We start from the raw sequence: 22,149 nt of genomic DNA on the forward strand, positions 1-22,149 counted from the left end.
AGGTGCTTTTAGTGTTAATTACAATATAATGTTTTTTCCTTGGATGTCACGGCTTTATTTTGAAATATGTGACCGGAAGTTCTTCCCATGTGTCAACACATTAGCATCATCACACTGCAGAACAGTTTCAACCACACAATTTAACCAGCTACATGAGATATGTTTATGTTTATTGTAGTTTGAATGTTATGTCTGTAACCAGACTCACTCTATCACAGTTTTGATTAGTGTATCATTTATTTTACCGACTTCCTAAATATCCCATTGTGTGAATGGCAGAGGAGATGCCCGCCAGGACACATGGAGTTGGAGTCTTCATAGAGCTGAGGAAACGACTTCAGAGTGGACTACTTATAGTCGGGTGAGTCTCTAATAGATAACCGTAACAGCTCTCAGTTGGCATTGTTGCGGTTCTGTCTAGATTATACTAAATAATAGCTAGCTAACAACATTAGCATACTTAGCTGCATGAATGAAGTGATGCTAAAACTTCACCAGATAGTGGTGTTTAAATAAAAAAATAAAATTGTGGACTCTGATCATAGTGAAACTAAAACTCTGAGCAGGGGCAGAAGTGAAGGGTCTACTTAAAGTTTTCTTTGCTGCCCAACATCTATCTTATAGTAGTTAAATGAAGCATGGCATCAGAGCACTGCTGACTATAAATGCATGTAATACACCTGTAACACCACTAGATGGCGTGAATGTGATTGTGAATGCAGAGAATACAACGTTCTTTACTCTTGTTTTGTAACCAGTTATTACACATACCCACACTGTGTAGCTACTGTAGAATAATGAAAATAGTCAAATGGATAAATAAAGGATTTAATGCTCTTCATAAACTAAAGTCACTCTTCATCATAAAATTAATATTGTTATGTTTAATGTTTAGAGGTTTCTACTCAGAGTACCTGTCATAAAGATGAGTTGATTTTGCTGTGCAGCCAAGCCTGGCTCATTAATTACTGTGATGCATGAGATTAATTACAGATTCTCCAAAATCCATATGCTTTGGCTGAGGAACAAAATCAAATACATTTGTACAGTCTGATTTGAAGTTTGTGGGATGCTGGCTGGTTTGTTCTTTTTTATTTTGTGTTTACGTCAAAAGTAGAGTACAAAAAGATCCGACATTAGTTGGATTAGGTGCCAAAAGATGTAACAGAAATGTTCAGCTGCTTTCTGAGCTAAAATATCAAGAACACAGTGGTTTCACTTACAGCACAGGTACAATATAAAAATTAATTTAGCAGATACAGTATCAACTGTACGTTGCTTGAATGATGTTGGTCCTTAAATGTCCACCAGTGTAAACACTTTGTGTGCAGAACATTTGCATGTAAAGCATCTGCTCCCTCTCTCTGCTCTCTAGGAAGGATGTGGGCAGAAGTCCGGCAGACGTGGTTGTGACAGGTGGAGATTCGTCTCTTCACATCAAGACTTCTGGAGGCCAGCTGAGTCTGACTTTGCCGGCAGGCATCACCTACGAGCAGGGCTCGTGCGTTCCGACACCTGCCGGGGAATCCTGCAGAGAGGAGCTGCATTTCAGGCTGCGTATCGGTGTTGGACGAAGCACAGATGAAGGTAATGTCATCGGTGAATGCTGAGTGGAAACACATCCAGACACGTGCAAACCTCCCCCTGTGCTGCCATATTCCTCTGTGCCAAAACAAGAACAAAGGCTTTTGGTAGCTCTGTGGAGTTGTTCTCAAAATTAATTGGACTGACTCATCAGAGACAGGAAAGGTGTAATTTTTCAGCCCACAAGCAACTCAAGATCAATCGCTATGAGAAAATTCCCTTTACGTTTTGGTTTGAGCTGAAATCAGCTGTTACACAATATCCCCGTGATCCACTGTTTGGCGTTTCCAGAGATTTGTGCCACTGCAAGTGTAAGAGAAAGTTACAGCAAAGGACAGTCGGTGACAGTCCAATCAAAATCAGATGGATTGCCGGCTCCCCAGCCAATCCACCTTTGCCACCCGGTATCTCATTGATTTTGTGCTCAGTAGTAGAAAGTTACCACCTTTTCACCGATTCTGTCTCATTTGTTTGTTTTGCCTTTGGCCTTCACAGAGGCGTCTAACAGTGTGACGGAGACACTCCGGGCAAAAGAGACTTATTGCTTCTACTGCCAGGGCTGCATGACCAGGCTGCTGGAGGACAGGTGAGGAGCAGATGGGGCGAGAAGGGAGCATCAGTGGAAATGGGTTTTTATTTACACCCTCCTCCGCAGGAAGAGGAGCGGCTGTTTATTGATAGTGTGGCGGCCGAGCGGTAGAAGTGATAGTCTGGGAAAGAAAAGTTGATGGATGGAGTCCACAGTTGTCAGCCTGACTGGGTTAGAGTTATAGAGTGTGTGTGACGTAAAGGTCTACGATACCCATTAAAAAACAATTGTGTTTCTTACCCTGAGGTGCTTCGGCTTTGGAGAGTGGTATTGTTCTCAGTGCCTTGTAGCTTTTCCTGGTCAGCAATGTGACATAGTGAAAATTGCTATAGCTGCATTATGGGGGCCTTTGCCCTCTGGCTATATTTCCCAGCAGTAACCCACTAAAAGTTGCCCAAACTTTTTTTTTTTTTTTTTGCTTTGAACAAGGTCTAGCAGAGGTAGAAACATGAGGCGAAGTGTTTGCAGCCTGGAAAAAAAATTCTAATATTATGCCTCATTATGCTCTGTAACAAAATGTTCTGATTTATGTGGCTGCTCTGAAGTAATAATGGCAGCCAACATCACAAAGTCCCCTTTAAAAGACTTATTTGCATCACCTAAACAGTGCAGACTATAAATCTTTACTGGAAATAAAAGTAGTTATTGTTGTGTCACTTTACTGATAATCCACAACAACAATAGGTCACATGACTATATTAATGATGCTAATAGGGATGATCATACAGGAAGTTAGTAGCTAAGAGGTAAACAGTGGACAGAATTTGATCAACTGAACATTGATGTTGCTGCATAGAGTCTGTACAAATGCTACTGTTTTGGGCTTTGCAATGTTTATTAAGAGAACTACAGGACCTTGACCTTTCTCTTCTCACTTTTTTTCTTCTGCATTTCTATTTTTTCTGTCCCTCAGAGAAAACTCTGTGCTGACTGTGCTGATAACGCCTTTTCCTACTACACGAACCAATTAATATTCTTGTTAAATACTTCAGAGTAGTAATAGAAAGTTCTGTAATTGCTTTTTTTTTTTGTTATTGTTTCCACCTCTACAGAGTGTTTAAGCGAGTTCTTCCTCTCCCTAATGGCAACTGGAACGCCATCGTGGATGACTGGTGTTGCCACCCGGATCCGTTCGCTAACAAGAAGTTATTGCCCCGAACAGACGATTGTTTATTGGGTGACACCTTCATCCTTCTTGCCCGAGACGGCAGCTGTGAACAGACTCTGACAGAGGAAGTGAGTCCTGTTGGCTCAGTGGACAGACAAGACCCGAAGGTGAGGGGAGAAGGAAAGTAAAAATAATGGGCAGTTTGTTTTCTGTTCTTAGCAGGCAACCTCTAAGAGTATTTAAGATACCCAGAGTTAAAAAACAAAAATCAAAGATATTTTATAAAATGCAAAAATAAAAAAAATGTTGGAGTGTTGTTACTCACACAGACAATCTCTCCTCAGCTGGCTGCATCACTGAAGTCGAACTTTAGCACTCTGTAGACAGGGATTGATCCCCTAGTTCTTCCATTAGTCATTCTGAACACGAGCAGCACTCTGCATGAGTGAAACAGAGAGAAATAGAAAGAAGGGAGAACAATTTGTCTGCTGTATCCCTTCTGTCCTCCATCCTAGTTATAGTGGCTATTGATTGCAATTTTAATACAGCCAGGTGAAAGAAGGATGCGTATTGTGGTGATCAGTTTCTGTTTTTTTTTTTTTTTGTGCAGAAGCCCTGTCGCCGAATAGCACTCATCTCCTGTGCAAGTTGTTCATCAGTGCTGGGAGAGGCTGTAGCACCAGGTATGCACCAATCTAGCAGATTTTTTTATATAAATAAACACAATCAATTTCCATCTTTAATACAGCATGAGTCTTTCTCCCTTGTGTCTTACAGGGACTCTGAAACTGTACATCACACAGCTGGTGGTGGAGCCCGCACTGGGAGACAGAAAACCAGACGCTTCACCTAGCAGGCAGGTTTCTATCCAAGTTTCTGCTGGTGAAAATTAGAAAAGGTGTCAAAGCACGTTTTCACAGGGAAATGAATGAAAAAAGATCCACACAGTCTTTCTAGGTTAATTATTGCTGTCGTATATTTTTAGCCCTTCACAATAAAATCAGCAGCGGGACTATAAATCAGTTCAGGTTCATTTGTGTGTTTGTCTCAAATATCTGACGCTCTGCTGATTGGATTTCGCTGAAACTTAAGGGGAATGAGGCATATCAGCACTGTGTTCAGGCTTTTTTCAATAATTACAGTGTTGCAAATGTCGGTCTGAATTAAACATTTTAATAACCACATCTCCCACTGCACAATTTGGAATACTTTAACAATCTGCACACGAGCATCTGCCTGTGCTTTATTACCACTTATCTCAGGAAAGCCATTTTCTTTTAACTCTATTCTTTATGTGCTGCATTATTTGAATAATAACAGCTCGCACTAAACACATTTTTTTTTTGTGTGTGTCACCTTGCCAAAAGCCGTAGTGGCCTCCACTCAGTCTGACTGTGAGTGCAAAACCGAGATATTAACTGAAAGTTGGTGCGCTTTGTGTTGTGTCCTGTGGACAGGTCTCTGTTCCTGGAGAGGACAGTAGCAGCCAGGCTGCTGCAGCTGTCCAATTCACTCAGCACCTTCCACTTCTGTGTCCAGACCCCTGATGAGAAAGCCTTCTTATTGGTAAGAACCACCCAACGCAATCAGAGAAATCAGTGACATTTTAGCAAAAATAGAGCACTGGAAAGAGACATGGGGGAAAAAAAAGGTTGATATGATTAGGCTCTTAAAGAGACATGAAGGGCTTGACTGTGATTTGTTTTTAGCCTTTTAACGTCTGTAAATCAGCTGGAAGTGGATTATTATTAAAGGGTAGCCCTTCATGAATAAATACTGCAACACTATAATTTATTTTGTGCAACACAATTAGTCCATTTTTATGGGCTAGTTCACTTAATTAGCACACACCATAAAAGGCTATGGCCATCTTTAGGGTTCAGGGTTATCCATCGTCGATGTGTAAGCCATAGTCACACCCTTAGTTTGGAGAAGCAGACAGGAGTTCTGCTACAGAAGCCAAGCAATGACCTGCAGTGGACGGGGTCAACAGCAAAACATCTTTTTAGACCTACAAGACCCACATAAAAAAGAAATCAATAAGAAAATCAGTTTAAATGTATGCTATATTAAGAATATGACCAGCCTGATGACACAGCCAAGATAAAACAAAAACACTACTTAACTTGTTTCAGTGGAGTCTGGCGGTTTTAATAAGAGTATAGATCCGTGTCAGCATAGACCTCATGTAATAAATGGGAATTCATAAGACCTGTCTGCTCCTCCTGCAGCTGTGGCTCCTGAACAGCGACTCCCTCATAGCGTCGGTTCCAGAGCTGTGTGTCGGGGACGAGAGGTCGAGGAGCAGCTCTTTACACAGTCCATCACCCAGAGCGGCCAGAGCCCTGAAAGTCCTCTACATCGTCTGCTCCAGCGCAAGCATCCAGCAGAGAGAGTAAGCAGGGGGACTTCCTACGTACATCATCACTTACTTACTCGCTCATCATTTTCCTCTTCTTGATCTCATCCTTTCATCTTTCCTCTCAATCACCACCTGTCTCAGCTCACTGCGAGGCATGAAAGCCAGACACAGTTCAGCTCTCAATACACTTTGTGTCCCCTGCTTGTCTTATTTTGCGGATGAGCTTCCCATCAAAAAAACGAAAATAAAAGTCACCTCAAAGGTGTCAGTTGTGTAAGCTGCACTCAGGGCTCTGTTAAACATACAGGGGGTGTTGTTTTGACTAGAGTGAGGTTCTGTGTACCCTGCTGTGGAGCATTAGAGAAGTGTAGGTGGATGTGCTGCATGTGGATCTCCATGTTCAGTACAGCAGCACCCCACTGAAAGAGCCTTCCACCCTCATTATTTTCAACTGAATCAGCACTCAGCAATTTTTTTTCCCTGCCCTTCTTCTTTCTTGTAGCCAGGAGGAGTGACAGCAGCACGGAGTGGTTTTGTTGTTTATATAATTTTGACAAGCCCACTGGCTGACTGGCAGAGAAAACGGCAATTAGAGACAAAACTCATACAAACGGAGGAACACTGCCCTTCTTAGTTAAAGCAGTAAGAGTGCATTTGAATGATATGATGAACATTTTAACAATAGTAACAAGCCTAGTAAAAAAAACTGACAGCAACTCATGAGTGGAGAGTTGCTTCTGTTTTTGTCGATGCTTAATAACACCTGAATCCCAGCTTTCCTGTGATTGCATCAGTCACTATATCTTGTACTGCTGAGGCAGTGTGAAAGTGATTTCTTTAAAATGGAGGTGGTACTTAGTTAATGGTGGTCAACATGCCCCCAGTTTTGAGAAATTGACATGAGTACCAAAATGGAAGCACAGAAGTGACATGCTGCTAGTAATTTTAACCTGCAATCTAGACTTTAGAGCTGACACGGGACCCTGGCCTTTACTGTACATGGACCGAGCTGCTTATATACTGTGACATGTATTCATCACTGATTCAGGAAATAATCTGTAAATACCATGTCTAACCAGTTTCTTATTTGCTGTTCTGATCTTCATCATTTCACTGTTAAAAGAAAATCCTTGCCTGCTTTTCACATTTCTTCTCACTTCTTCTTTTATAATTTCTCCAGTCTCTGACTCCCTTCTAAAGTCTGGCAAATCTAAACGCTGGTGTTACTCACATTTCCATTTCCGTCTACATAATTTACCATTCATCCTTCATCACTCATCTCTGACATTTTTAAATTAAATGTTATGCTTGGGGAGCTGAATTCCCAGGATGGTGGCCTTCTTATTCACGATACAGTTGGTTACATTTGACTGCAGCCAGGGGTTGCAGTATGTGTTGTTAAAACCAGCCAATAATTGACTGGAGAATCAGTGAGCCAGTGCCTAAGTGGATTATGCTTGTCACTAATGGCAGTGACTTGATTGTGAGTTGAGCGAATGTCGCTGGCGCTATCACAGTCCAGTAGAATATGGGGAAACAGGAGGTCCGCAATGTTCTCATATCCTCATATACATGTAATCAAATTCTTTTCCAGATGATATCATCCAACATGTCCAACATTAAGATCGAGCACCTGATTGTAAATGATTTCCCTGGCTGAGGCTTACTGTGAAAGTGATAAAGACAGGCCTTTGCTGCAACAGTAGTGCTTTTGCCATGCGGGGTGTTAAGTAAAACTGCCAAAACTTTGAGAAGTCTTTCCCCTTGCAGGAACTGCACAGATGGCTAATGTCACCCAAACAAACGGAATCAGCACCACAAACTGACAGAGCATCAATCTTTCTTCTCTCAATCACTCTTCCTCTTCTACACTCAGCCATCTATTTGTCTCTCCCTCACACACACACACACTGTCAGGCACATACGTAGTTATGTATCGCTCAACACACTCTCATGGATTAATCCACTTTTTTAATCCACAGTTATCTATTTCAGTTTACAATTTAAAACTGCTTAATTAAAATGACAGAGCAATAGTTTCTACATCAGATTTACAGCACCTAAGTCTGGATATTATCTTGGTTGTGTAAGGCCATTGCAGTCACAATAAATCACGGCTACTGTGTGTGTGCTCAGGATTGTAACCAGCTGGGAGGTCAATGTCATAGGACATCCTGTGGTGCTGCCGCTGACGGTGTGTGAGGAGCTCCTGCAGGTGATAGATGACAGCCACTCTGCACTTCCAGCATCGATGCGTTCCATGAGGTCGTATGAGGTGAGATGTTTGCTATGTGCTGTGAATAAACAGAACATGACACATGAACTGTTGACATAACTACAGGTTTGTTTCTAAAGTGCTGATGCCGTGTAATAGAAGCAAAGAGGTGCAGAAAGCGTTGTAATTCATCTTCATCTTTTTGCAAAAAAAACTGCATTAGCAGCACAGCGCGGCCTGTTTTAGCTGACGGCAATCACTTACTTCACTCACTCTTCACTTACAGCACCTTGTTTTTCCATTATTCACTAGTGCTTGACAGTGTTTTTATCCCGCCCTTAATTAATTTCATGATTCAGAGCTTTCAGTTAACAGCTTCACTTAAGGGATTATATGTGGGTCAAATGTAAGATTTTACTTTTGTCAGCCTAATTCGGGCTTCTGGATACCTGTAATTGAGCAGAATATGTATATTTAGCTCGAGTTGCCAAGGAAAACCCTTTGACTAGAAAATAGGAGGTGTTATCCTCGCTGACGGCTCTATTCTTCTTGGAGTTTTAAACATAGTGACGGGGGTAATTAGCACCATTATCCTCCATTTCCAGCTCACAAAGTTTGGGAGGTGACTCCTACTGCTTAAACAAGTTTTACATCTTCTAAGAAAATACAATAGTTGGATGTGAGCCCTACAGGGATGAAGGAATACTTATAGTTATAAAGCAACACATCCAATTCTATTGTTTCAGTTTTTCGTATAGATTTCTCTATAAATCATAAATAATCCATTCAGTGTGAGAAATAGCAACTTTATATTGTTATCCATCTCTTGTTTGTTTACACTAGTGTTAATCAAAACTAATTATATGTATGTTGTTAAAAAGGTATCATGCCTCAAACGCACAACAAACAAAAATGTAGCATAGCCATGTCTCCACAGTCCCTGAGGATGATGTGTTCTTACACGTTGTTGTGCATTATAACGTAGCATTGTTATTTTCTGAGGTAACGACAGGACAGAGGTGGGTGGAGATGGGAAATTAGGCTCCGCTGAAATGGAGAAGGCTTCAGATAGAACGACCCAGACACAGGACACAGTATCTGTCTGGTGCTGGAAGCGGTTACAGCGGTAAAAAGAGTGTGATAAATCGACACACTTGAACACTTCCTGATAGTAGAAGCCTGTTAGGCTATAGGCGACAGAGGACGGGAAGGGTAATGTGATCATGGGGCCATCTAGAATTACCGGAGATGGTCTGAGAGCGTCTGAGAGTCACTTCAGCGCCCTGAGGATGAGAGAGGCAGCATGGAGAAGTTGCGTCTGTTTGAAAAAGGATGAGAAGGACATTTTACTCATCATCATCAAAAAATTAAATAAATAATAAGAAATCATTTTTTTTTGGGAATGAAATCAGAAAGATATTAAATACCCACCCAGGTGTATCCACTCATTCTGGCTGATTGGATCTCTGCTCAGGTAGAGCAGGAGAGAGGCTGAGGATTGTATCCAGTCACCATGATTATGCAGTAACAGGCCATTTTAACAGCAGGCGGTTTGACAGGTTAAAACTATACATGCACAGCTCTCACTAATAGCAGAAATGTACTTAAGTATTGAGTGTGCTGTGGGATACTTAATGGAAATGTTACCATTAATACTGTTACTAGTTTTGCCATTATTGGCTTGTACTTTGTAAGCAGTGTTGTGTGCAATATGCCTCTTTTTGAGATTTTTGTGTACCAGTCACATCATCCCTGTGACATTGTTTGCAGGTAGCTGTGCTGTACTGGGTGTGTGCTTATGTGTGTGTGTGTGTGTTTTTGTTGAAATTCACTCCCTGTGAGTAGATCAAAGTCTTGCAGCAGCCTGTTATTATGCTGCATGTGGAATGTCTGGGCTGCTGCGTTCCCCGCCCTCCATCTCTGGGCCTGCCAGTGTAATGGTGTGTAAAGTAGATCCAGCTCTGAGTGTCACTCTCAAGCCCAGTGAACAGACAACACAGGCTCCCCCACCTTACTTCATTAATCTCCTTCTCACTCCCAACAAAGACAGAAGAATGTAGGTTAGTCAGACAACAATTCACAAAGTGATCCGGTCTTATACAGGAAAGGAAGGTGTATGGATCATACGATGTCTCAGTCAGGCAGGCCGCACAGCGATACACCAGGAGCGGCTACAGTCTGTCGCAGTAAATTACTTCCCCCAACATTTCGATTCATTGCACATGGAACTATGAATGCGCAGAGGAATTTATCCACAGTGCAGAGGGCTGTGATGCTGTACTGCATCAGTGTTTACGTCAGAATTGGACCAATATCACGCTTGATGATACAAATGAGGCTGTTTGTTCCAAAAACAGTTGAGTCTAAAGCAGTGTGTACTTTCCTGTTTAGTACACTATTAAAGCAGTTTTTAAATTACTCCCTGTCACCAGGCCTATGCCATAGCAGACATATCTTTCACTTGACGATCAGAATAAGCATCGGTGAAGCCAATTTCAGTTTAATTAAGTATAACAGGAGGCCATGACAATGAGCCAGCAAAAACAAAGTCTCCTGAATCTTTTTATCTATGCTATTAGTGTTTCCCTCACTAATGTTGAGCCAAACCTTTCTATGAAAGTATAGCCATATGTCAATGAGACATATCAGGAACACTATGAGGACAGATCACAGTGACCTCACAAAAATGCAAAAAGCAGAAGCCACATTTTCTGACAAACTGCTGGTCAAAGATCGTCTTAAGTTTGGATGATGTCCTTTGGGTGTGTCTCCATCCCACCCAGGGACAACAATCATTTTCGTAGTCAATGGCTTTCCTTAATTAGAGCAGGAATATCATGGTCCAGGGCCATGTTATCTATTAAACTCCTGGACACTCTGCATGTTTCTGTCATCATGTTTCACTTTTCCACACCTCTTCCAGTCTGTTTCCTCATGTGTGAAGAAATGTTCTTCATGCTGCTCGCCAAGTTTGAAGTGTTATGATAACGGCTGGCACACAGCATCAAAGAGTGTGTGTTCCTATACCAGCCTCTTGTCATTGTTTCTGTCTCCTTTAATACCCAGATATTAGCCCCTATTCGGTAAAAACCCTTGAACCTAAAGAGCTGTTGGAAAAAAAATAAAACTACCAAAGCATAACAGCCAGATGTATTACCGCTAAGGCTTTACAGTAAGATTTTATGTTTCACTGAATTCCAATGAGATCAAAGAACTGCAACACCTTTAAGCTTATTACAGTCAAGTGGGCAGACCGTGCTGTCGGCATCTCTACAGACATTCATACAATTTTAACAGTGTGAAATACAAATCTGAACCTTTTGTGCAGCTTCTCATAATATAAACACGCGATTAAAAAAAAAAAAAAAAAAAAATAACATCTACCTAGTGGGAGCAAGTGCATTTGCTTGCTTCCATGATTGGTCTTTTAAGCCCGGCCTTTAAGCAGATGGTATGCAGCTTTGAGCTCACAGTTTGTGCTGGAGAGGAACAACCTCTTCAAGTCCAAAATTGGCCATGCTGGCAGCTTACCTTTGTTATCCACATATGAGCAATTACAGGAAAAACCAGATGACTCATTCAGACTGAACTTAACAGATGTGCTGGATTTGCTTCCTTTCTGTACAGTATAGGTTATAATTATAATCATAAGAACGTATTTATTAGTTTGAAAATGGACATCCTCAATGCACCCTCAATTTTATAGAAATTAATTAAGAATTAATTCCTATTTTCTTCCTTTATTTCTCCACTAACAAAGACAAAAAGGCCAAAACAATAACTTAAAAAAGGACATTATGAAAAAAAGTTATATATATATTTAAAAAATATCAACATCAGTTTTGTGCAAATCCAATCCAAAGTACTACTGTAAATTCCTTGTGGACAGGACAGGCACCTTATTGACCTATCATTCAGTAGCATCATATAGTCGCATATTTATATATATATATATATTTTAAAGGCATTTTTTTGGATCTGCTTCCCTGTTTCAATTAGCTTCTTGCTCTGAGGAATCATCTTCCTCCAGTCACGGGCCCCCCTCTCTGCTCCATTCCTTCACTGCTTTGTCCCACATCACGCTCTGGCTTCTTTCTCTAGGACTCATTGCTGTGTTAGCGGCCGTCCGCCATTTCTTATCATTTGTATGAATTAACACTGATTCGCTTGAGTGGCGAGTAGACATTGGCATGGGGACGGAGAAGACGGGGCCTTGAGTGAGGCAAATGCCCTCATCCATCATCCCAATATAGAGCCCTCAGTGGAGCGCAACCATTGTCTGCAGCAGGCAAACACCCAGCAAAAGCAGATGGAGGAAGAGAGAGAGAGAGAGAGAGAGAGAGAGAGAGACATGGCTGTGCTGATTTGTTTTCTGGGCTTTGTTTATCTGATTGTGTGTTTTTGAAGTTGATTAAATCTCTCCCACCTGTGGTTTTTTTGTTGTTTGAAGACAGTAATTGCAGATAATGTGTTGCTGTTCTGATCAGTAGTCCGTAGAGATCCAGTACTTTAGAGAATCAAAAAAAAAGCCCCATTGCACAGTGCAAACTTGAGATTTATTTTTACTCTCGACATAGATTTTCAAACTTTACTTAACAACTTACTGTTGTTCCTATAGGTGGCGTACCTGAGGCTGTAAGCTCAGAAGCCTGGCGATCACGACTCCACCCCAGGTGGGGAATTCAAGAGCATCCGGAGCAGCTGAGAGGAACCTTTGTGAATATACTGTAATTTCCAATTTATTGGGGGGATAGAAAAGGAAATGCAGAAAGCCTGCTGTAGCTTGTTGAGATCGTCAGGTTGTTGTTTCTGTCAGCGTTTTTTTCTGTGTCATCACCTGTAAACAGATTCATGTTGAAACAAGATCGAAATGTAAACACAGCTAGTAACTGGATCATCCATCACAATGGAGTATGTGTCTAAAGCCTGTATGTGAATGTTAAAGATGATTAAACTTGTGTTTTTTAAGGACGTTGATATGTGGGGCATTGTTCTTGAGTTGGCTCTTGATGAAAGCTTATTATAGAGGCACTCAAGCCCTGGGGTACAGTGGTGCATCCTTCACTTGAGTGTAATTACAGTGTATGGAGGGAGGTAATTTTTGGCTTATCGTGGGTTTATTTGTCAGCGTGCGTCAGCGATTCAATGGTATTACTCTAACATGCAAGGGCCCCCTTTTAAACTCAAATGTCAGACACTCAGCATCTTGAGTTCAGAAGTTTATAGACTCATAGTGCTTTGCTCATATTTGAATATGGGCAAACAGGGATGTCGAGATGGCTTCAGCTGGAGTTCCACACAGAGCTTCAAATTTGCTCTTCAGAAACCATCAAAGAGTGTTCATCTGTCTATTTACAATCTGCAGTTTGAATTAGCCCAAGCTAGCATGCTAACCTTAGATGGTAAACATCATCACGACAGTTATAAATCTATTTGAAGCATTTAGCTGCAGAGCACAGCCAGATGAAAATCATATATATATGATTTTATAATATAATATAACTGCTGGGGCTTAATATGCCCACATGGCTCACGAGCACAGTCTGCATAGGTTATCTCTGACCAGCAGTGCAGCATTATATCTTTATGTCTATTTTTACAATCTCCTAGTAGGCTGAGGACATTTTTTTCTGTTCCTGACTGCATGCCTGGATCTGCTGAATGCTGATGCTGCAAGTGACAATTACTTTTAAAAATACAAAGAAGTATTGTGCCCACTGAGGCGGCAAAGGAGAGAGTGAATTGGCTAATTAAATACATCCAACACTGAACCGTCAAGGGGTTCTCATTTCCTTTCTGCCCTTTCTCCACAAGTGCAAATGAAGTAGGCTCTAAATAACCCATTTGTTTCAAGCCCGCTGAGCAGAAGGAGCTACTCCACATTACTGGCTGCTGCTGCTGCTGCTGCTGTTGTGAACACACCGACAGACACAGTCACCCACAAGCCTTGAGGAGTTGCAGGGACTCTTTGTCTTCCTCCCCTTGATGACAGACAATAGAAGTGTCAAATTAAAAGTTTTTGGCCAGCGCACAGCCATCTGTTGACACCATGCAGCTCATTAGCCTTTTCAGACAGTTATCTCATGAATAATATCAGTCTGAACAAAGGTCTACTACATATTCTGCCTAAGTAATTACTTGTCTGTGGTTGGTAGACAGTTTTTGCTTGCTCTTCTTTTATATGTGCTGCTGATGTGGAAAGGATTTAAGGAAAAACAGAGATGATACCTCACAGCAGATAGCATGAATGGTACTAAACTGACATTTTCTGTAAGCGCAGCATTATTCTGATGCACAGTGCAGCAATAATGCACAAATTCTGTCTTTATAAGTAAACTTCTAACATTTGAAAACTTCATATTTACATTAATTAGCTGCCTGCACATGTATCAGTCTTTCATTGCTCTGTGGGACCTTCCATCCCTTCTATCATAGCCAGGTTTAAAGTAAACTGTGCAAGCTCTCCTGTATGATGAGATCACCTGGGCCAATCTTGCTTCTTGTGTGCCTGAACTTGTAGTCTACAAGACCATCTGTTTTGGAGTAGCCCAAAGTCACTCTGATCCTAATGCTTACCCACTTTTAGCTTTTAAGTTTAGACTTTAGAAAACAGATTGATGTCTACAAAGCAATAGAAGGAAATGCAGGTTTATCAAAGCACTCCCAAGTTTCAAGAACTGGTGTGAGAGGTGTTATTAAGAAGTTCAAAGAGAGCCAAATAGTGCAGAATAAGACTGGCAGAGGTAGGAAGTGAAAACAATCCAAAGGCTTTGGAAAGAAAAGTAGTGAGAGATGTGTCTAAAACAACTGCCAAGACACCAGTGAAGGATTTAGCCAAGTCTGGAATTGAAGTGTCAGAGTAGACAGCCACTAGAGTTCTACACAGGAACGGACTGCCCGGTTACAGACCCAGAAAAACTCCACATCTGAAGGAAAGACAACCTGGAGAAGAATTACACACACTGGAAGTGTGCCATGTGGTCCGATGAAACAAAAGCAGAGCTCTTTGGTCACCGGATGCTGGAGAAAGAAATAAGGCATATAACGCAGAGAACAAGGTTCCAGGTGGCAGTATAATGCTGTGGTGATGTTTCTGTGTGTCTGGAACTGAGAATCTTGATGCTTGAATCTGGTGGCAGAAATAATAAAAAACAAAGACTGAATCTGAATATATTGAAGGAAAACTAAAGCTGTCCACCAGATTTAATAATCAAGATTCTTGATTACGACCTAAAGCATTTGTCTCTTCTAGTCAAGAACCATCTCCAGTAGAACAAAATAAACGTTATTGACTGGCCTGCACAAAGTCCTGACTTAAATCCAACTGAAAATCTGTGGCGTGTACTAAAGACCAGGGTCCATGTCAGTAGACCATCCATCCATTTTCTTAACACACTAAACACGGGGACAGGCTGGAGCCAGCCTTATCCCAGTCGTCAATGGGTGAGAGGTCGGATACAGTCTGGACAGGTTGCCAGTCTTTTGCAGGGCTAAACAGAACAAACAACCATCCAAACTCACACCTATAGTCAATTTAAAATCCCCAAAACATAAATTTATGTGTGTGGTAGGAAGCAGGCACAAGAGAACATGTAAATTCCACACAGACAGGTCCCAGCGATGATGCTAACAGACTAAAACTGTTTTAACCACTAATAGCTCTCACACATACTTTACTTCTACTACTGCATCTGATGGAAAACCTTTCTATCCTCCAGGCCGTGGACTGGTAGTAAACAGTACAACTCTACCCACAGCTCCATCTATGACTTCTCTCCCCTCAGAGATAAATGTCCGGTAAAACCACACATGACATCGCACATACGGAATGATCAAGTCCACCAACACCACAGTATGAATTCCAAATTGGATTTTCCAGCCCTTTGCCTCTCCTAATGTGTTTGATATTATTTTTGGATTAAGTGGGACAGCGAGGTGTGAGATTACAACGTGGCCACTGTAGAAACATAGAGATCCTTTTGGGAGAGGTCAAGCCATGAAGCTTGTCTCATCTCTGAGAGGAAATGAGGCATTAGATTGAGTTCCTGTTTTAGTCACCCGGTCCTAATGGGTCATCTATCCTGAGAATCTTGAAGTTCTCCAGCGAAAATGGAAGATCACAGAATCTTTGCTACTTCCTTCTGTTCCTGAGTCACTCTGAAGATGAAAAATAAAACATTTTACTCATCTGTTAGTCATAATAGATGGTATGTACAAGGTGCTTATGTACAGTATGTGAAGTGTTTCTTACGACTGATTGTTTGCATTATTAATGTATAATCACACAGCATAGCGTCAGTCTATCAGGCCTGAGTAGCACTGTGCTTTATTTCAGTGTTATGGCGCGATATGTCAATTACAGTACAACATGTGCAAATCCAAAAATAGCAAATTTGTGGTGTTCATAGCTTCAACTATATAGTGCAGATGTTCTACTGTTGGTTTGTGTGACAGAGATAATTCTGAACACCCGGCACATAATTATCTGACAGCATTACATCCAAGTAGTGTCTGTAATCTTTCAACAGCTGTCCTCCTTTATCCTCTAGTGAGTCTTCTAGCGAACAGTACATGGTGAGCGAGTGAACCAAGCACACAGTCTGAACACAGCCTTAAAACACATTCTTATATTAATGCTTCTTTTTGAAATCCAAAAGTAATTCTGTCGTTCCCTGTGGTCACCCCAACAACCACTCCACCCTTACTATGGCTCCTTCTTGACCAAGAACATGGGGCATATCTTTGATCCATTTTGGGGTTCATTAGTTTTTCCATTGGACTCAACGGAACCTTGAAGCAAACCCATGCTGGTCCTTCAAGCAGGCACAGGCCATCACAGTCCACCTGCTCCAGGGGAAGAGTGACACAGCTGAAGCACTAAACAGACATCCAGAAAGCACTTTTTACAAAATGTAAGGCTGCAGTGACAGACCGAGAACTGTCACAAGGAGCTGGTCCATTGTGAGAATACAGTAGTAAGAATAAAAGAATGCATCAGCACTATTTCAGTTCCAGAATACAGATCAATTTATGATTCTCACCCTTGAAAACACCTAGCTTTGTAAAGAAAGTGCAGTGGTAGGTAGGCAGACAGGGTTTGAGTTGAAAGCTCTGGTCTGACAGGCAGGAGACATTTTGAGCTGACAGCTGACAGAGGAGATGGAAGCCCCGCTGGAAGTGGGGGGTTAGGATGCTGTATCTGCCGCGGCTGCAGCTTGATATCTACTCCAGCCTGAGGGAAGAATGAATCGGCTGCTGCCTCTCAGTCTGGAGACAGAGGAGCTTCACTGCCTCACTGTCAGGAAGGCAATATGCTTATCAGCAGTTGTGTTCACAATGTGTTATGGACAAATAAGCAGTTGCTGTTGCCAATAATTTGCACTCATGGGATGTGATTTAAACAACAACATGCTTGTTTTACAAGAGAAACCGCAAAAAATGAGTGGACTAAGAAATACAATGTGATGTTTGTAGGGTAATCGGTGCTGCAGCAGATCACATCTAGCACAAAACTCAGAACTTTTGAGTGTTTTAAAAAAAAAAAGATCATTCAGGTGTGTTCCATGAATGAGATGATAGCTATATATACTGCTGTATAGGCTGCTGCAGGGAATGAGGGATGGATAGAATTGGGAAGAGGAAGAGACAGAGAGGGGGGGACGTGTACGACAGGGCGATCTGTCAGCACTCATGGCTAAGACGAATGGTCCAATCTACACAGATTCAAGTCTTCTCTGCATGCCTTATGGGTGAAGGCACTGCAGCTGTGCTGTGGCAATTGCTGTTTTGGACCTTAATATAAAGAGTGAATCATCACCTTATCTTGTGTTAATTCAGACAGCAGATAGGTGGTGTATACTACTAGAGATAGAAAGGGCTTGATAAAGGCTGACTGAATGATACTCTTAATGCTTTTTACCACATTACAATGACTCATGATTGAGCACATGATAAGTATCTGCAGCAGTGTCTTGGTGCCCTCTCCTTTCTCCTTTCAATGATGCTAACCTACTAATGTTTTCATGCCAGGGTTTAGTACCTTGACAGTGTCACATGCTTGTATACAGTCTGTTGATAAAGGGCAACATAAACGTGAACTGGAAGAATTTAAATAGAAAAAACGAGTTAAGTTACACAACAAAAGTTCAGACTTTTCCTGCAGGGAGACAAGAAATTCACAGCTTGTCTTCGTTCCAAATCTGAAGGGGATTATTGCCACATACATTACACAAACTAGGGATCTGTGGAAGAGATACGCCATCTAACACACTACCATGTGCCATTTTGTTTCAGCATTGTTTTGGGATGCAATCAGCCTATTCTGTTTCCTATGAGGACATGGAAATTTATGATGAAATTTACAAGGGTGTTTATCATCATGTTAATGGAAGCCCTTCCAATAGTTCTTGAAATATTCCACTCTAATGTCAGCCTTGGGAATCAGCACAACAGCATGATTCATGGGCTAAGGCGAGAAATGTACATAATATCATGGTAATCCATTCAGAAGATATTTCTGTCACAAATACGGACATTTTTCCTCTCTGTAAAAAAACTGTTGACAAAATTAAGGCGTTCATCTTTCTAGCATTTCTAGGACACAATAAAACTGTATCCAGAGAGTGAAGAAGAGAACAGGGCAGCCACAAAATTGCAATATTGCTCAGCACATTTCTCTGCTGTCCTCCCCCTCTCCTTCTGCAGGAGTTTGAACTGATTGCAGCCTCAGGATAAAGAGGCCTTCTGTTTGTGTAGCAGACCTGACCTCTGGAACCCTACAGCAACACATTCTTCACATGATAAACCCAAGAAAAGTGGAAACCTGGAACCAAAACAAATAATAGGCAGAGACACACATTCCCACTGGCCAACCAGGACCGTCTCCACGGTTTCTATTTGTGCATCTGTGCCAGTTTGTGTGTTACCCATTGCCTCATGCCAAGGAGAGGCCTTTTGTCTGTTCCAATATATTTTCATGAATCTATCTTTAGATGAGATGCAGCAGGATGAGTCCAGTTTTCTGAATGGTTCTAGGACCGCGTACATTATGAATCTCTTGGGGCGTTGACATTTTGAGGTTCCATTTCTTGGAGCTTTTCCCAAATTATAGTCCCCAGGTGTCCTACGGAGCTGCTACGTTAGACAGAAGCCTTTATTCTGTGGAGTGAGGCAGAACAAAGATCCTCTCTATCCCACAGAGGAGACAGGTGGAAGGAAGGACAATTTGACAAGTTGAGAGAACCATCACATCTACTTCATCAAAGTGTCCCTTTTCCCTGTCTTTTTACAGAGATGAGTGGAGTATTTTGTTCTTTGTTTTGTCTTTTTAGCTACAAAACTGAAGTAATGGTTGAAAATGGAAGTTTTCAGCCACCACCATGAAACATTTTCTGAAATAAAGCCCACCCACCACGTGCCTAGATATCAGGTCTTTGAGATTCACCTTCTTGAAGTAGTTCCTCAGTCATAATAGAATTCATTCCTGACACATTTTTTGTATCTGGGCTTTGTTTTCATGCAGTTTCAGGAGTTAAAAACCCAAACGTTGGACCTGCTCGTTTCTGCTGCTTCTCATCTACAAGTAAACCCATCCTCACAACGCCTTTAGCTGCAGATCTGGCAAAACATTGTGTCGACTTTAATAGCTTCTGTAACAAAGTTAAGACGTGATTCACTTCAATTTGCTGAAGGCTACGCAAGCTTCTCTGTGCTCTGCTGTATGTGGAGAATGAATCATGGTCACGATATGCAGCACTCAATGTAATTTTTTTTTTTTTGTCGGGGAAAGAGGGAGGCTGTTTTTATTCCTGCTTTAATTGCAATGTCTGTTATTATCTGCAGGGACATTTTCACCAGTGATGTCTTTGTAATTACCAGACAGTAATTTTGATTGTCACCCTTAGTGGCACCATACTGTGTGTGTGGCCTTTTATAAAATGATCACTTTAGCTCACTAATATAAATCAGTGGGTGGATTTGACGCTAAGCTAGTAGAGATTTACTTTTAGCCAGATTTTAAACATGAATGTTGTTTTATCCAAACAATTTATCACGTCTTACATGTGTCATTGGGTTTGCTGTGTTAACCTGTGTGGCCACTTGAGGCTGCTGAGTCAGTCCCCACAGACCACCATGTTAAAATTTCCAACTTTATAGCCTTACTGTATATGATGTGTTCAGTTACTGTGTGACATGCCAACGTGTAATGTCACCATGATTGGGAATCATAAGACATAAAGTGTCTGAATGAGTCACACCATGACGTACTTTATTGTGTAAGTGAACCATGACAGTTAATCATTTTACAGGCAGATTTTGTAGACTTGTAGTTGTTGTCGAGGCAACCTAACAAACAACTTTTTATGCAAATAACCAGTAAGCAAAATAAGCGTAACCAGAAAACAAAATAATGAGAACTCTTTGAACTTTACAGAGCAATATTAAATTGCTGGAACAGCCCTTTAACCATTTATAGTGGTTATAGGACTTTATGCTATTTTTGTCCAATAAGACGGTCAATGTGTGAGGAGGATGACTTGAGTAGGAAGGGTGCAAACTACATGGGCAAAGCTGCCCTCAGCAGCTGAGCCCCCCGGGTTGACTCCTGCCCTCTTGGACCTTTGTGCATGTCATTCCTCTGCTCTCTTTTCCACAATTACTGTCTCTCTCTTCTGCAACAATCCAACTCTTCTTTTTAACTAGCCCGTGCACAGAGCATACATTACCCCAGTGTGTTGTACCTATAATCAGCTGTTCTGTTGTTAAATTTCTGCCCCTCATTTCAGAAGAGCAAGCTGAAATCAAGCTTAATGTGGAGCTTTTGTCTGTGAGCCATACAGCGCTCTGTTGTTTTCATACAACTAAATGATGCCTCTCAGGGCTGTCAGCGTCTCAAGCTGGGGGTGTTATTAGAGCAGCCTTTTTCTTCTGATCATCCTCCATCTCTGCTTGTTATCCAATAGCTCTTTTATCACTTGAACAACTCCATCATAGCACTACAGAGGAGATCATCAGACCATGAAGCCTGGGCTTGTGTCATTAATACGTGTGTGCACTGAAAGGGCTCAGTATGTACACCTCATCAACACTCGTTGTAGGAACGCAGCTCCTTCTGAAGTAGGGTGACTAACTGGCCAGTAGGGACAATGATGTGATTACAGTGTGTGTGCATGCACAGGCAATCTGTTGTCATTAACATTTTACACTCCTCTTTGTAACATCAGTGTAGCACAGCGTTATTGCCCGTGGCCTTGGCCTGCCTGCAACCCTGCCAGTCCCGTTCAGGATCACTGCTGATGAGACCAGGATGTTTGAAAACTCGCTTAATGGGAACAACTACGAGGAAGCGTTTCATTTTTCCACAACAGCTGTCTGTTTGACTTCATACACCCTCAAACACACACACTACACACACACACACACACACACACACACATCCACACCTCTGTAGTCTCTCCCTCACTAATTAAAGTTGGAGTTTACCTGACGTCTGTGGAGGTAAATTAGCTCACAATCTGCAGTACTTGACTTTCAAAGGGGTTATATCTGAGGCATGCGTGCGGATGCACGTGCATGGAAACACCATCATTATGAGACATAAAACACCTTTTACTTGTTATAGTAGCTTTTTAATGAGAGTCTCAAGATTAAGAAGAAGCTCTAAGATATCTAATAATGTGTATTATAAAATGATAAGCGATTTGTGAAGTGATTTCACTACTATAGAGTGGTCAAAGACATATCATATAATTAAATTAAAAATAATAGGCTTATCATTTTTGGTCCTATCTTTCAGTTTTTACTGGCTTCAGGTTTCTGCAGTCATGTATAATCTAAATGTTGGCACCAGGTTCCAATCTGGATGGAGCCTTTCTGTGGAGTTTGCATGTTCTCCCTTTGCCTGTCTGCATTGGTATTCTGGTACTCCAGCTTCCTCTCACATACCAAAGAGTGCATGTTAGGTTAACTGGGGATTCCAAATTGGCCGTAGGTGTGAGTGTGATGGCTTGTTTGTCTCTCTATGTTAGCCCAGTAATAAACTAGACCCCCCCACAACCCTAAAATAAAGGTAGGTCTATTGTACAGTGGGTTCAGGTTTTTGTTTTTGTTGAAAATAACCTCCTGTTTGAGCCACAGTAGGGGAGAATGGACTAAACCTAATGAGCTGAAACTGGCTCTGTAAAGCCAGGCAAAGCTTTAAATTGAGCTGAAGTCTTCCCCCTAGTTGCATTGTATCAAAGTAATTATATTCTATTCGAGAAAAGTACATGATGATGTCAAAATAACAGATG

At 41.5% G+C, this 22,149-nt stretch overlaps 1 protein-coding gene across 1 annotated transcript; it reads left to right on the plus strand.

Annotated features, from left to right (window-relative positions):
- The first annotated feature begins 99 nt into the window (after window positions 1-99).
- ube3d (ubiquitin protein ligase E3D) lies at window positions 100-12,688 on the plus strand. Its single transcript, XM_028426028.1, has 10 exons — window positions 100-361; window positions 1,376-1,587; window positions 2,080-2,170; window positions 3,226-3,448; window positions 3,892-3,964; window positions 4,059-4,137; window positions 4,739-4,847; window positions 5,513-5,676; window positions 7,780-7,918; window positions 12,477-12,688. The coding sequence occupies exons 1-10, from the start codon at window positions 273-275 to the stop codon at window positions 12,495-12,497; spliced, it is 1,200 nt and encodes a 399-aa protein (XP_028281829.1). The 5' UTR covers window positions 100-272; the 3' UTR covers window positions 12,498-12,688.
- Window positions 12,689-22,149: the final 9,461 nt, after the last annotated feature.

Source organism: Parambassis ranga, chromosome 16, assembly GCF_900634625.1.
Source record: "Parambassis ranga chromosome 16, fParRan2.1, whole genome shotgun sequence".
Lineage (NCBI taxonomy): Eukaryota > Metazoa > Chordata > Actinopteri > Ambassidae > Parambassis > Parambassis ranga.

Excerpts from the sequence above, each read along its gene's own strand:
- ube3d (XM_028426028.1), top strand. The coding sequence starts at position 273 with ATGGCAGAGGAGATGCCCGCCAGGACACATGGAGTTGGAGTCTTCATA. Across the intron at positions 362-1,375 it reads AGTGGACTACTTATAGTCGG|GAAGGATGTGGGCAGAAGTC; the intron begins GTGAGTCTCTAA and ends TCTGCTCTCTAG. Across the intron at positions 7,919-12,476 it reads GTTCCATGAGGTCGTATGAG|GTGGCGTACCTGAGGCTGTA; the intron begins GTGAGATGTTTG and ends TTGTTCCTATAG.